At 43.1% G+C, this 12722-nt stretch overlaps 1 protein-coding gene across 1 annotated transcript in view; it reads left to right on the top strand.

The window, feature by feature from the left end:
- LOC138945764 (dynein axonemal heavy chain 2-like) overlaps positions 1–12676 on the top strand; it is a 218479-nt gene extending 205803 nt beyond the window's left edge. Inside the window, exons 78-84 of the mRNA XM_070317273.1 lie at positions 928–1150; positions 4748–4864; positions 8519–8668; positions 9042–9218; positions 9708–9782; positions 10962–11112; positions 11327–12676. Of these exons, the coding sequence (XP_070173374.1) occupies positions 928–1150; positions 4748–4864; positions 8519–8668; positions 9042–9218; positions 9708–9782; positions 10962–11112; positions 11327–11481 (1048 nt within the window). The 3' untranslated portion in view covers positions 11482–12676. The remainder of the gene's footprint in view (positions 1–927; positions 1151–4747; positions 4865–8518; positions 8669–9041; positions 9219–9707; positions 9783–10961; positions 11113–11326) is intronic.
- Positions 12677–12722: the final 46 nt, after the last annotated feature.

The raw sequence follows: 12722 nt of genomic DNA on the forward strand, positions 1-12722 counted from the left end.
TGCCTACCCACCTACTTTGTACCGCGTGACGTCATGTTTATTGTGATGTCTGCAGACTATGAAGCCTCCCCACCTACTATGTATCGCGTGACGTCATGTTTCTTGTGATGTCTGCAGACTGTCAAGCCTACCCACCCACTTTGTACTGCGTGACGTCATGTTTATTGTGATGTCTGTAGACTGTCAAGCCTACACACCTAGTATGTACCGCTTAACTTCATGTTTATTGTGATGTCTGCAGACTGTAAAGCCTACCTACCTACTATGTACCGCGTGACGTCATGTTTATTGTGATGTCCGTAGACTGTCAAGCCTACCCACCCACTTTGTACCGCGTGACGTCATGTTTATTGTGATGTCTGTAGCCTGTCAAGCCTACCCACCTACTATGTACCGCGTGACGTCATGATTATTGTGATGTCTGTAGACTGTCAAGCCTACCCGCCCTCTTTGTACCGCCGCGTGACGTCATGTTTTATTGTGATGTCTGTACACTGTCAAGCCTACCCATCTACGTTGTACTGCGTGACGTCATGTTTATTGTGATGTCTGCAGACTATCAAGCCTCCCCACCTGCTATGTACTGCGTGACGTCATGTTTTTTGTGATGTCTGCAGACTGTCAAGTCTACCCACCTACTTTGTACCGCGTGACGTCATGTTTATTGTGATGTCTGCAGACTGTCAAGCCTACCAGCCTACTTGGTACCGCGTGACGTCATGATTATTGTGATGTCTGCAGACTGTCGAGCCTCCTCACCTACTTTGTACCGCGTGACGTCATGATTATTGTGATATCCACAGACTGTCATGCCTACCCACCTACTTTGTACCGCGTGACGTCATGATTATTGTGATGTCTGCAGACTGTCGAGCCTCCCCACCTACTTTGTACCGCGTGACGTCATGATTATTGTGATATCCACAGACTGTCGAGCCTACCCACCTACTATGTACCGCGTGACGGAGGCATGCACACCTATCAGGAGTACATCTCCCTGCTGCCCAACATCGACCACCCCGAGGCGTTCGGACAGCACCCCAACGCCGACATCGCCTCGCAGATCCAGGAGACCAAGCTGCTGTTCGACACGCTGCTGTCCCTCGCGCCCCAGGTCTCCGCGGGTGGTAGCGAGAGCAAAGAGGATAAGGTCGGTACATTGGGCACACTGAGAAACATGAGTGTGGTCTGTATACAATTCAATCCTCCTTTTAAGGTCCCCGATTGAAGACTCTCTTCTTCTTTAAGACCCTGTTTTCTTAGATTTTCTTTTCGTAATCTCTGTTAATCTACCCCTATTTTAAGACTCCCTCCTTTATAAGACCTGATTTTTGCAGGGTTTTTTTAGGTTAAAAATGGGTGTTTCACTGTTGTCGTCCCTGGTAAGGTCACCGTCCTCAACCGTATCGGCAGTACTATATTATTAATGTAGGCTGTTACTAACGACGGACGCCATGACCAACGGACGCTTTGCCAAACGGCCATTTTGCTACACGCTCGCACACACGAGCATTGTGCAATATTTGATACAATGAACCGCATCATAGTGCTTGTGTTGACCGCAACACGGTGGCCTAGTGGTAAGGCGTCCGCCCAGTGAGCGGGAGGTCGTGGGTTCGACTTTAAAATTGGCAATCTAGTGGCTGCTCCGCACCGGCGTCTGGCATTATGGGGTTAGTGCTAGGACTGGTTGGTCCGGTGTCAGAATAATGTGACTGGGTGAGACATGAAGCCTGTGCTGCGACTTCTGTCTTGTGTGTGGCGCACGTTAAATGTCAAAGCAGCACCGCCCTGATATGGCCCTTCGTGGTCGGCTGGGCGTTAAGCAAACAAACAAACAAATAGTGCTTGTGTTAAATGACATGTATCAGCAGTACAGTATTTGTTTCAGTCAAAAATCAGTGAAAACCACACACAAATCAAGACAGAGTTTGTGTGTATGAAGAGTTGCATGTCTCTTCTGGTGAAGATGTTGCTCTTATGGTGCTGGGGGACAGGAAAGGGCATGTTAAACATGTCGCTTGCAGGTGTCATTACATGTGGACCGGTGAGCTTTACTGGTGCATATCAGCCCCGCAATTGGTATATGGCTGCCTAAATGACGGGGTAAAAACGGTCATACACGTAAAAACCCACTCGTGCACAAAAAAACACCGAAAATAAACACACACACACACACACACACACACACACGCGCGCAGGGGCGCACACACACACCCTCACACACACGCACGCACGCACGCACGCATGCACACACGCACGCACGCACGCACGCACGCACACACACACACACACACACACACACACACACACACACACACACACACACACACACACACACACACGAGTGTACATGGGATTTTCAGACCATGAACGCAGAAGAAGAAGACTGGTTGATTTAATGTTCAAGCTTCGAGCAAAAGGCTACTCACAGCCAGAAGGAGACTGGTTGATTTAATGTTCAAGCTTCGAGCAAAAGGCTACTCACAGCCAGAAGGAGACTGGTTGATTTAATGTTCAAGCTTCGAGCAAAAGGCTACTCACAGCCAGAAGGAGACTGGTTGATTTAATGTTCAAGCTTCGAGCAAAAGGCTACTCACAGCCAGAAGACTGTTTGATTTAATGTTCAAGCTTCGAGCAAAAGGCTACTCACAGCCAGAAGGAGACTGGTTGATTTAATGTTCAAGCTTCGAGCAAAAGGCTACTCACAGCCAGAAGGAGACTGGTTGATTTAATGTTCAAGCTTCGAGCAAAAGGCTACTCACAGCCAGAAGGAGACTGGTTGATTTAATGTTCAAGCTTCGAGCAAAAGGCTACTCACAGCCAGAAGAAGACTGTTTGATTTAATGTTCAAGCTTCGAGCAAAAGGCTACTCACAGCCAGAAGGAGACTGGTTGATTTAATGTTCAAGCTTCGAGCAAAAGGCTACTCACAGCCAGAAGGAGACTGGTTGATTTAATGTTCAAGCTTCGAGCAAAAGGCTACTCACAGCCAGAAGGAGACTGGTTGATTTAATGTTCAAGCTTCGAGCAAAAGGCTACTCACAGCCAGAAGACTGGTTGATTTAATGTTCAAGCTTCGAGCAAAAGGCTACTCACAGCCAGAAGAAGACTGGTTGATTTAATGTTCAAGCTTCGAGCAAAAGACTACTCACAGCCAGAAGGAGACTGGTTGATTTAATGTTCAAGCTTGGAGCAAAAGGCTACTCACAGCCAGAAGGAGACTGGTTGATTTAATGTTCAAGCTTCGAGCAAAAGACTACTCACAGCCAGAAGGAGACTGGTTGATTTAATGTTCAAGCTTCGAGCAAAAGGCTACTCACAGCCAGAAGAAGAAGAAGAAGACTGGTTGATTTAATGTTCAAGCTTCGAGCAAAAGGCTACTCACAGCCAGAAGAAGAAGAAGAAGACTGGTTGATTTAATGTTCAAGCTTCGAGCAAAAGGCTACTCACAGCCAGAAGAAGAAGAAGAAGACTGGTTGATTTAATGTTCAAGCTTGGAGCAAAAGACTACTCACAGCCAGAAGGAGACTGGTTGATTTAATGTTCAAGCTTGGAGCAAAAGACTACTCACAGCCAGAAGGAGACTGGTTGATTTAATGTTCAAGCTTCGAGCAAAAGGCTACTCACAGTCAGAAGGAGACTGGTTGATTTAATGTTCAAGCTTGGAGCAAAAGACTACTCACAGCCAGAAGGAGACTGGTTGATTTAATGTTCAAGCTTCGAGCAAAAAGCTACTCACAGCCAGAAGAAGACTGGTTGATTTAATGTTCAAGCTTCGAGCAAAAGACTACTCACAGCCAGAAGAAGACTGGTTGATTTAATGTTCAAGCTTCGAGCAAAAGGCTACTCACAGCCAGAAGGAGACTGGTTGATTTAATGTTCAAGCTTCGAGCAAAAGACTACTCACAGCCAGAAGGAGACTGGTTGATTTAATGTTCAAGCTTGGAGCAAAAGACTACTCACAGCCAGAAGGAGACTGGTTGATTTAATGTTCAAGCTTCGAGCAAAAGGCTACTCACAGCCAGAAGAAGAAGAAGAAGACTGGTTGATTTAATGTTCAAGCTTCGAGCAAAAGGCTACTCACAGCCAGAAGAAGAAGAAGAAGACTGGTTGATTTAATGTTCAAGCTTCGAGCAAAAGACTACTCGCAGCCAGAAGAAGAAGAAGAAGACTGGTTGATTTAATGTTCAAGCTTCGAGCAAAAGGCTACTCACAGCCAGAAGAAGAAGAAGAAGACTGGTTGATTTAATGTTCAAGCTTCGAGCAAAAAGCTACTCACAGCCAGAAGAAGAAGACTGGTTGATTTAATGTTCAAGCTTCGAGCAAAAGGCTACTCACAGCCAGAGGAAGAAGAAGAAGACTGGTTGATTTAATGCTCAAGCTTCGAGCAAAAAGCTACTCACAGCCAGAAGAAGACTGGTTGATTTAATGTTCAAGCTTCGAGCAAAAGGCTACTCACAGCCAGAAGAAGAAGAAGAAGACTGGTTGATTTAATGTTCAAGCTTCGAGCAAAAGGCTACTCACAGCCAGAAGGAGAAAATGCAAACAAAAAGACGATCTTATGTCAGTGACGGTGACTATCACGAAAACATTGATGACGACGATCATGATCATGACGAATCTCGCAACGACTACAGTGATCACCACAACTATGATAACGACAATGATACATGACGACGACGAAGATGATGACAACAACGATAACGATGTTGACTATACAGTAAGATGACGATTGTTGTGTTAAGGTGCTAGAACTGGGAGCCACCATCTTCAAGCAGATCCCAGAGAACATTGACTACGAAACGACGTCACAAGTTCTGGCCGTGGACCCCTGTCCTCTCAACGTGGTGCTGCTGCAAGAGGTACTGCTATTAATGATAATGATAATCAACACTACTGCTATTAATGATAATGATAATCAACACTACTGCTATTAATGATAATGATAAACAACACTACTGCTATTAATGATAATGATAATCAACACTACTGCTATTAATGATAATGATAATCAACACTACTGCTATTAATGATAATGATAAACAACACTACTGCTATTAATGATAATGATAATCAACACTACTGCTATTGATGATAATGATAATCAACACAACTGCTATTAATGATAATGATAATCAACACTACTGCTATTAATGATAATGATAATCAACACAACTGCTATTAATGATAATGATAATCAACACAACTGCTATTAATGATAATGATAATCAACACAACTGCTATTAATAATAATGATAATCAACAATACTGCTATGAATAATATTGATAATCAACACTTAATCATCGCCCTTTCTCGTTAGAGCTCACGCGGCGATGTACAATAATAGCAACACACACACGCACACACACACACACACACACACACACACACACACACACACACACACACACACACACACACACACACACACACACACACACACACACCCTCCCTTTTATCAAATAACCGGTGATTGTTCCTTTAATCCACATACGCTTGGCTTTTCCTCATAAAAAGGTTGTTGACGTTGTTCTCAGAGCAAACTGCAGTATAATGTTTTAGATCAGAGTGCTGTACTCTTCAGTGAGACACGACGCCTTTTTACATTTAGTCAAGTTTTGACTAAATGTTTTAACATAGAGGGGGGAATCGAGACCCGTCGCGATATAACCTTCGTGGTTGAAAACGACGTTAAACACCAAATAAAGAAAGAAAGAAAGGGAATCGAGACGAGGGTCGTGGTGTATGTGTGTCTGTCTGTCTGTGTGTGTGTGTAGAGCGATTCAGACTAAACTACTGGACCGATCTTTATGAAATTTGACATGAGAGTTCCTGGGTATGATATCCTCAGACGTTTTTTTCATTTTTTGGATAAATGTCTTTGATGACGTCATATCCGGCTTTTCGTGAAAGTTGAGGCGGCACTGTCACGCTCTCATTTTTCAACCAATTTGGTTGAAATTTTGGTCGGGTAATGTTCGACGAAGCCCGGACTTCGGTATTGCATTTCAGCTTGGTGGCTTAAAAATTAATTAATGACTTTAGTCATTAAAAATCTGAAAATTGTAAAAAAAAAATTTTTTTATAAAACGATCCAAATTTACGTTCATCTTATTCTCCATCATTTTCTGATTCCAAAAACATATAAATATGTTATATTTGGATTAAAAACAAGCTCTGAAAATTAAAAATATAAAAATTATTATCAAAATTAAATTTTCGAAATCAATTTAAAAACACTTTCATCTTGTCGGTTCCTGATTCCAAAAACATATAGATATGATATGTTTGGATTGAAAACACGCTCAGAAAGTTAAAACGAAGAGAGGTACAGAAAAGCGTGCTATCCTTCTCAGCGCAACTACTACCCCGCTCTTCTTGTCAATTTCACTGCCTTTGCCATGAGCGGTGGACTGACGATGCTACGAGTATACGGTCTTGCTGCGTTGCATTGCGTTCAGTTTCATTCTGTGAGTTCGACAGCTACTTGACTAAATGTTGTATTTTCGCCTTACGCGACTTGTTGTTTTTACATTTAGTCAAGTTTTGACTAAATGTTTTAACGAGGGTCGTGGTGTATGTGTGTCTGTCTGTCTGTGTGTGTGTGTAGAGCGATTCAGACTAAACTACTGGGCCGATCTTTATGAAATTTGACATGAGAGTTCCTGGGTATGATATCCCCGGACTTTTTTTTCATTTTTTCGATAAATACCTTTGATGACGTCATATCCGGCTTTTTGTAAAAGTTGAGGCGGCACTGTCACACCCTCATTTTTCAATTAAATTGATTGAAATTTTGGCAAAGCAATCTTCGACGAAGGCCAGGGTTTGGTATTGCATTTCAGCTGGGTGGCTTAAAAACTAATGAGTGAGTTTGGTCATTAAAAATCGGAAACTTGTAATTAAAATTATTTTTTTATTAAACGATCCAAAAACAATTTCATCTTATTTTTCGTCATTTTCTGATTCCAAAAACATATAGATATGTTATATTTGGATTAAAAACAAGCTCTGAAAATTAAAAATATAAAAATTATGATCAAAATTAAATTTCCGAAATCGATTCAAAAACTATTTCATCTTATTCCTTGTCGGTTCCTGATTCCAAAAACATATAGATATGATATGTTTGGATTAAAAACACGCTCAGAAAGTTAAAACGAAGAGAGGTACAGTAAAGCGTGCTATGAAGCACAGCGCAATCGCTACCGCGCCAAACAGGCTCGTCACTTTCACTGCCTTTTGCACTAGCGGCGGACTACGTTCAGTTTCATTCTGTGAGTTCCACAGCTTGACTAAATGTAGTAATTTCGCCTTACGCGACTTGTTAACTGTTCATTGTGCTGGCTTTCTTCACAGTTTGAAACTAAACCACGATCATCTGTCTTCTTTTAACCATAAATTTGCAGAATAACTTTTGAGGGCAACCATCCCATTGTAAGGTTTAACCCCTTGACAGCCACAATACATCCTGAACTCAGGTCAAAATGAGTTCGGCTCATTCTCTCCCTGACAGGATGCCTTGTCTGGCAAGGAAACCGATTTTTTTTTTAAATTTTTTTATTTATTTTTGTTTACATATTTAGAGCTTTTTGTAATGTATTATTGATATAAGCAGATTCGCGATCGTCGATAATGATTTTTCATGGTGTTTTGTAATTTTTAAATTACAAAGGAATTGATATGTAAGACAGTTTCAAGCGAGCTATTTTTCGCGGCTGTATTTACTGTGCAAACAACTCTAAATATGGCAAAAGTGTCACGTGATTATCAACCGTTTGGTTTCCGCGCTCACTGGAGCAGACGATTTTTTCTGTAACCAGTTGACAGTGATGAAACCATATATTACGGTCTCCTTCCGGCAGCAGTCCCAAAATTTCGACTTGTTTTGACCTCAGAACGATGTCTTTATCACAACTGGGAAGAACAGAACGGAGATCACTGTCGAAGTCGGCCAATCTGCAATCATTTTCGTCTCGCGAACACTGATCTCAAATTTAGATCAGTGCTCGCGAAAACCATATGGGAGATAACTCTGTATTTTCGTTTTGATAGATTCGCGTAGGACTGTACATAGCGTCCGGTCAGGGAGAGAATAAGCCGAACTCATTTTGACCTGAGTTCAGGATGAGCCACAATACGCATTAGGCTCTGACAAGGAAAACCACTGCTGTTTATTGCCCCTTGTTTTTGCAGCAAGATGATTTCCTCCCCTGGAGACAATTAATTTTCTCAGTTTGAGTATAATTGTACATTGTAATACAGTACATTGCATGTTATGACAAAATGTTATTGCTAAATTCCCCTGGCAGTCTAAGGGTTTTGAGGCTTAGTTGTGATTGGGGATTTTCTGAATCAGTCTACAGTTTTGACAGAGGTCGATTGTGCTTGTCCTTACACATGCGGTATGCATTTAGAATGCTTAGCCCACTTCCCTTTGTTTATCAGGAGATTGTGCTCACAGTGGTTTTATCCAGTTGTGTCACTGTCATCTACCTGCATGTTGTGTCACCAGATCCAGCGCTACAACAACTTGCTAAACGAGATCCGCAGCTCGCTGGTTGACCTTGAGAAGGGGATCCAGGGCCTGGTTGTCATGACGGTGGATCTGGAGATCGTCTTTGCGTCGCTCCACGCCGGCCACGTCCCGCCCTCCTGGGAAAAGGTCAGAGTCGTAAAGCTTGTGTCAGACGTTGTGCCGTTCCTAGTCTTTGGAATATAAGCGTGGGCTTTGGATACAACCAGACTCGCTACTTTGGTTCAATCTTATGATAAAGGGCAGGGCATTTTAACAGAACAGATTTGGATTCGATTTCCAGATGAAAATGCTGTGGACACATCTTCATCAACTGAGGTTGTCAGCTTCTGTAACAATTATGTGTGTGTGTTTGTGTGTGTATGTGTGTGTGTGTGTGTGTGTGTGTGTATGTGTGTGTGTGTTTAAGTGTGTGTTTGTATGTGTGTGCGTGTGTGTGTGTGTGTGTGTGTGTGTGTGTGTGTGTGTGTGTGTGTGTGTGTGTGTGTGTGTGTGTGTGCAGGCGTACAACTCGCAGAAGCCGCTAGGAGCGTGGACCCGTGACCTGGTTCAGCGCATGGAGCAGCTGTCGAATTGGGCTTCCACCTCCCACGCACCCACCATCTTCTGGATGTCCGGCTTCACCTTCCCCACCGGCTTCCTCACCGCCGTCCTGCAGACCTACGCCAGGGCCAACGGGGTGGGTAGCACTGACCACACACTACAGTGGACACACTACAGTGGACACACACAGACACACACACACACACGGCAGACACACACACAGACACACACAGACACACACACACACACACACACACACACAGACACACACACACACAGACACAGCGACACACACACACAGACACACACATACACACACACACAGACACACACACACAGAACTACAGACACACACACACACACAGCGACACACACACACACACATACACACACACACACACATACACACACACATACATACACACACGCACACACACACATACAGGCACACACACACACACATACACACACACATACATACATACACACATACACACACATACACACACACACACACATACACACACACACACACACACACACACATACACACACACACACACACACACACACACACACACACACACACACACACTAACATAAGATACCAGCCTGATTGTTGCAGGTGTCGGTGGACGTGCTGCAGTGGGACTTCTCTGTCCTCACCATTAGTGACGCCAACATCACGGGACCGCCCAAAGTCAGTAGCCTCTCCTTCCACTAGTGTCATGTTAACAGTGTCACATGTCATTTGCTTCAGTTACATCTTCTAAAATGGATGGTCTATTCCAGCTCGTACACAAACATGAGAAGCTATGATTTGGAAGTTGAGTTTGACTCACCTGAGTAATCGGTGAGTCTTTCTCGTAGTAATGAGCAGTGTCAGCATGGTTGGTTGTGAACAAAAAACTTAACGTTGGGGTTATCTCAGATGTTTTTGCTGATAGAGCTTTGAAACTGTGCATACGTCTGGTGTTTGATGCTCTCCCGACACGACCAAAGTCTGGTTACAGTTGACCCTAATCAAATTTATAGGTCACAGCTAGTGTTTAGGTCATCATATGGAAAAGTATTGATTGTTCAACTTTTTTGAAACTGGAGCTTTATCTTAGATAGAGCTTTTATCAGCTCTTTTTGCAGGTAGCATTCAACTTTTGTACACTTTGAGTGTAAGATAACCTCACAACATTACCCAATTCTGGTTGACCCTCTTCAAATTTCAGGGTCACAGCAATGTCAAGTTGGGGTATTGAAAATTAAAATGATCAATTTCTTAAACGGTTTGGACACTAGAGCTTTGAAACTTGACACCTTTCTAGGGTTGGATGACATTCCGACAAAAGTATGGTATGGTTGACCCCCATCAAATGTCAAGGTCACAGTGGGGTCAAGTTTGGGAAACACAAATCAAAGCTTATGTTTTTTAAAACCTTTTTTGACCTGGGATCTTTGTAACTTTCAACGGTTTTGGGGTTTGGGGACTTCTTGGCATGATTCTAGCCTGCTCGTTCCTGGTTATATTTTCAGTGTATTTTGAGCTAGAGCAGTAGATAGTCTATTCCTGGTTCATATTACTTATGGTGAAGGCGAGTCATATAAGCGTTTGAGTCTTAGTACTGAGCAGTGTCCGTCCGTATGGAAGTATGGAGGAAGTCTTCTATGCGGGGGGGGGGGGGGGGGGGTGAGTCTTAAAAGGGGGGTTCCACTGTAATCAAATGAATACGACGAAGGCGAGTCACATAAGCATGTGCTTTTTGTCTTGTTCAGCTGTAAGGTCGTGGATTGTGATAACGTACATGTACTAGAGAGAAAAAAAAAGATAGGAGGCAACTGTGAAACAGGTGTACGGCCAGGTATAAGACGGGTGGCACTGTTTCAGGACGGTGTGTACATCAAGGGCCTCTACCTGCAAGGTGCGGGGTGGGACAAGAAGAACTCATGCCTGAAGGAGGCTGACCCCATGCAGCTGGTGTGTCCCATGCCCTCCATCCAGTTCAGGCCCTCCGAGAGCAGGAAGAAAGCCAGCAAGGGTACGATTTCTCTTCACACAGTGTCATGCTGCATTCTAGTGCTTCTTTTCCAACAAAGCCTGCAATGTTCTTTTCAAAGGTGTCAAGAATGATGAATGATCAACAGTTTTCATCATCCCAATACCTTTCGTTGTGTTTGTGTGAAACAGAGTACTGTTGTGATGCCTGTCTGATGAGATTTAACTGCACTTAATGATGATCGCCCCCATTACAGGTATCTTCAGCTGTCCGTGCTACTACTACCCTAACCGTGCCGGGGGCGCGGGACGCCCGTCCTTCGTGGTGGCTGTCGACCTAAAGGCGGGGGACAAGCCCCCCGAAAACTGGACCAAGCGAGGCACCGCCCTCCTCATGAGTCTCGACTTCTAGGCTCCTTGTTGACTCACTCGTTTCTTTGTTAGTTAGTCCCTCGTTAACGCGAGGGCTAGATTTGTGAGCTTCAAATGGACCCGTTGTTAGTATCCGTCAGCTGTGTTTTTTACTGCCAATGTTTAGAACTATTTTTATTTCACTGATTTCTGTACCCGTCCTGGAAGTGAAGGGGGTACAGTGTCTACAGTGGAAAGTGGAAGCTTGCAAGCGCGTTCTTAGTTCAACTTGACAGTAGTGACATTGTTTCAGTATTTAGGGTTACAGAGGGCAGGGTTTGCTTATACAAACTGGACAACTGTCTTAGTTTTGCATGCGTTTGCTGCAAATTTAAGAATTAAACTAAACCTCTATTAAAAGCGTCTTGAAAAGAGGTAAAAAGTTTGATCTCCTCTTCGAGAAAACAATTTGTGCTACGATCGTGTGTACCATACTTCCAAGCTACACACGAAATGTCAGCTAACTCGGCCCATAAATACCAGACATCTAACTCCGGCAGACAGACAGATAGACAGATGGGCAGACAGGAAGACAGACAGGCAGACAGACAGGCAGACAGACAGGCAGACAGACAGGCAGACAGACAGGCAGACAGGCAGACAGACAGGCAGAGTGAAACCTATACATCCCCGAATATACAGGGGTGGAGAGACAACGTGATGAAAACCCGAAAAGACGGACTTACTTTGACTTCATTTTACCTTATAACGAGTTAGAATTTCGGACAAGTAGGTCTGGCCAGGAATAGAAATATGGCGCAATATATTATCTTCTTCATGCTTTTTGACAACAGAAAAGGGAAAATTGTACACAAGTATTTTGGTGTTAGCCACATTACAGTGTGTTCGCAAATGAAACCCTTTCCATGCAGCTGAATCAAAGTGTTTGTAATAGAAACATTATATCTGCATCAAAGTTCTTGCTGTGTACTTACTACAGCTAGTGACACTTCTTTAAGGCAAAGCTGTTTCGTCAAGATCACACCTTATAACCGGATTTGCTTTGAACACCATAAACTTATATATAAGTACGTCACAGTTATATGGTGAAATTGAAAAACACATATAACTTCACAAAATGACTCATGCTTTCCATTAAAAATCTTGTATTTATAAAATGTGTTAACTATTTGGTTTTTGGTTGCTACCACTTTGTATTCAGTCTTATTTTGAATAAAATTAAACAATTAAAGTAAGTGTGTGTTTGTGTGTGTGTGAAGAAGAGAGATTTTTCCAGTTAGC

This window comes from Littorina saxatilis, linkage group LG13 (genome assembly GCF_037325665.1).
Source record: "Littorina saxatilis isolate snail1 linkage group LG13, US_GU_Lsax_2.0, whole genome shotgun sequence".
NCBI lineage: Eukaryota > Metazoa > Mollusca > Gastropoda > Littorinimorpha > Littorinidae > Littorina > Littorina saxatilis.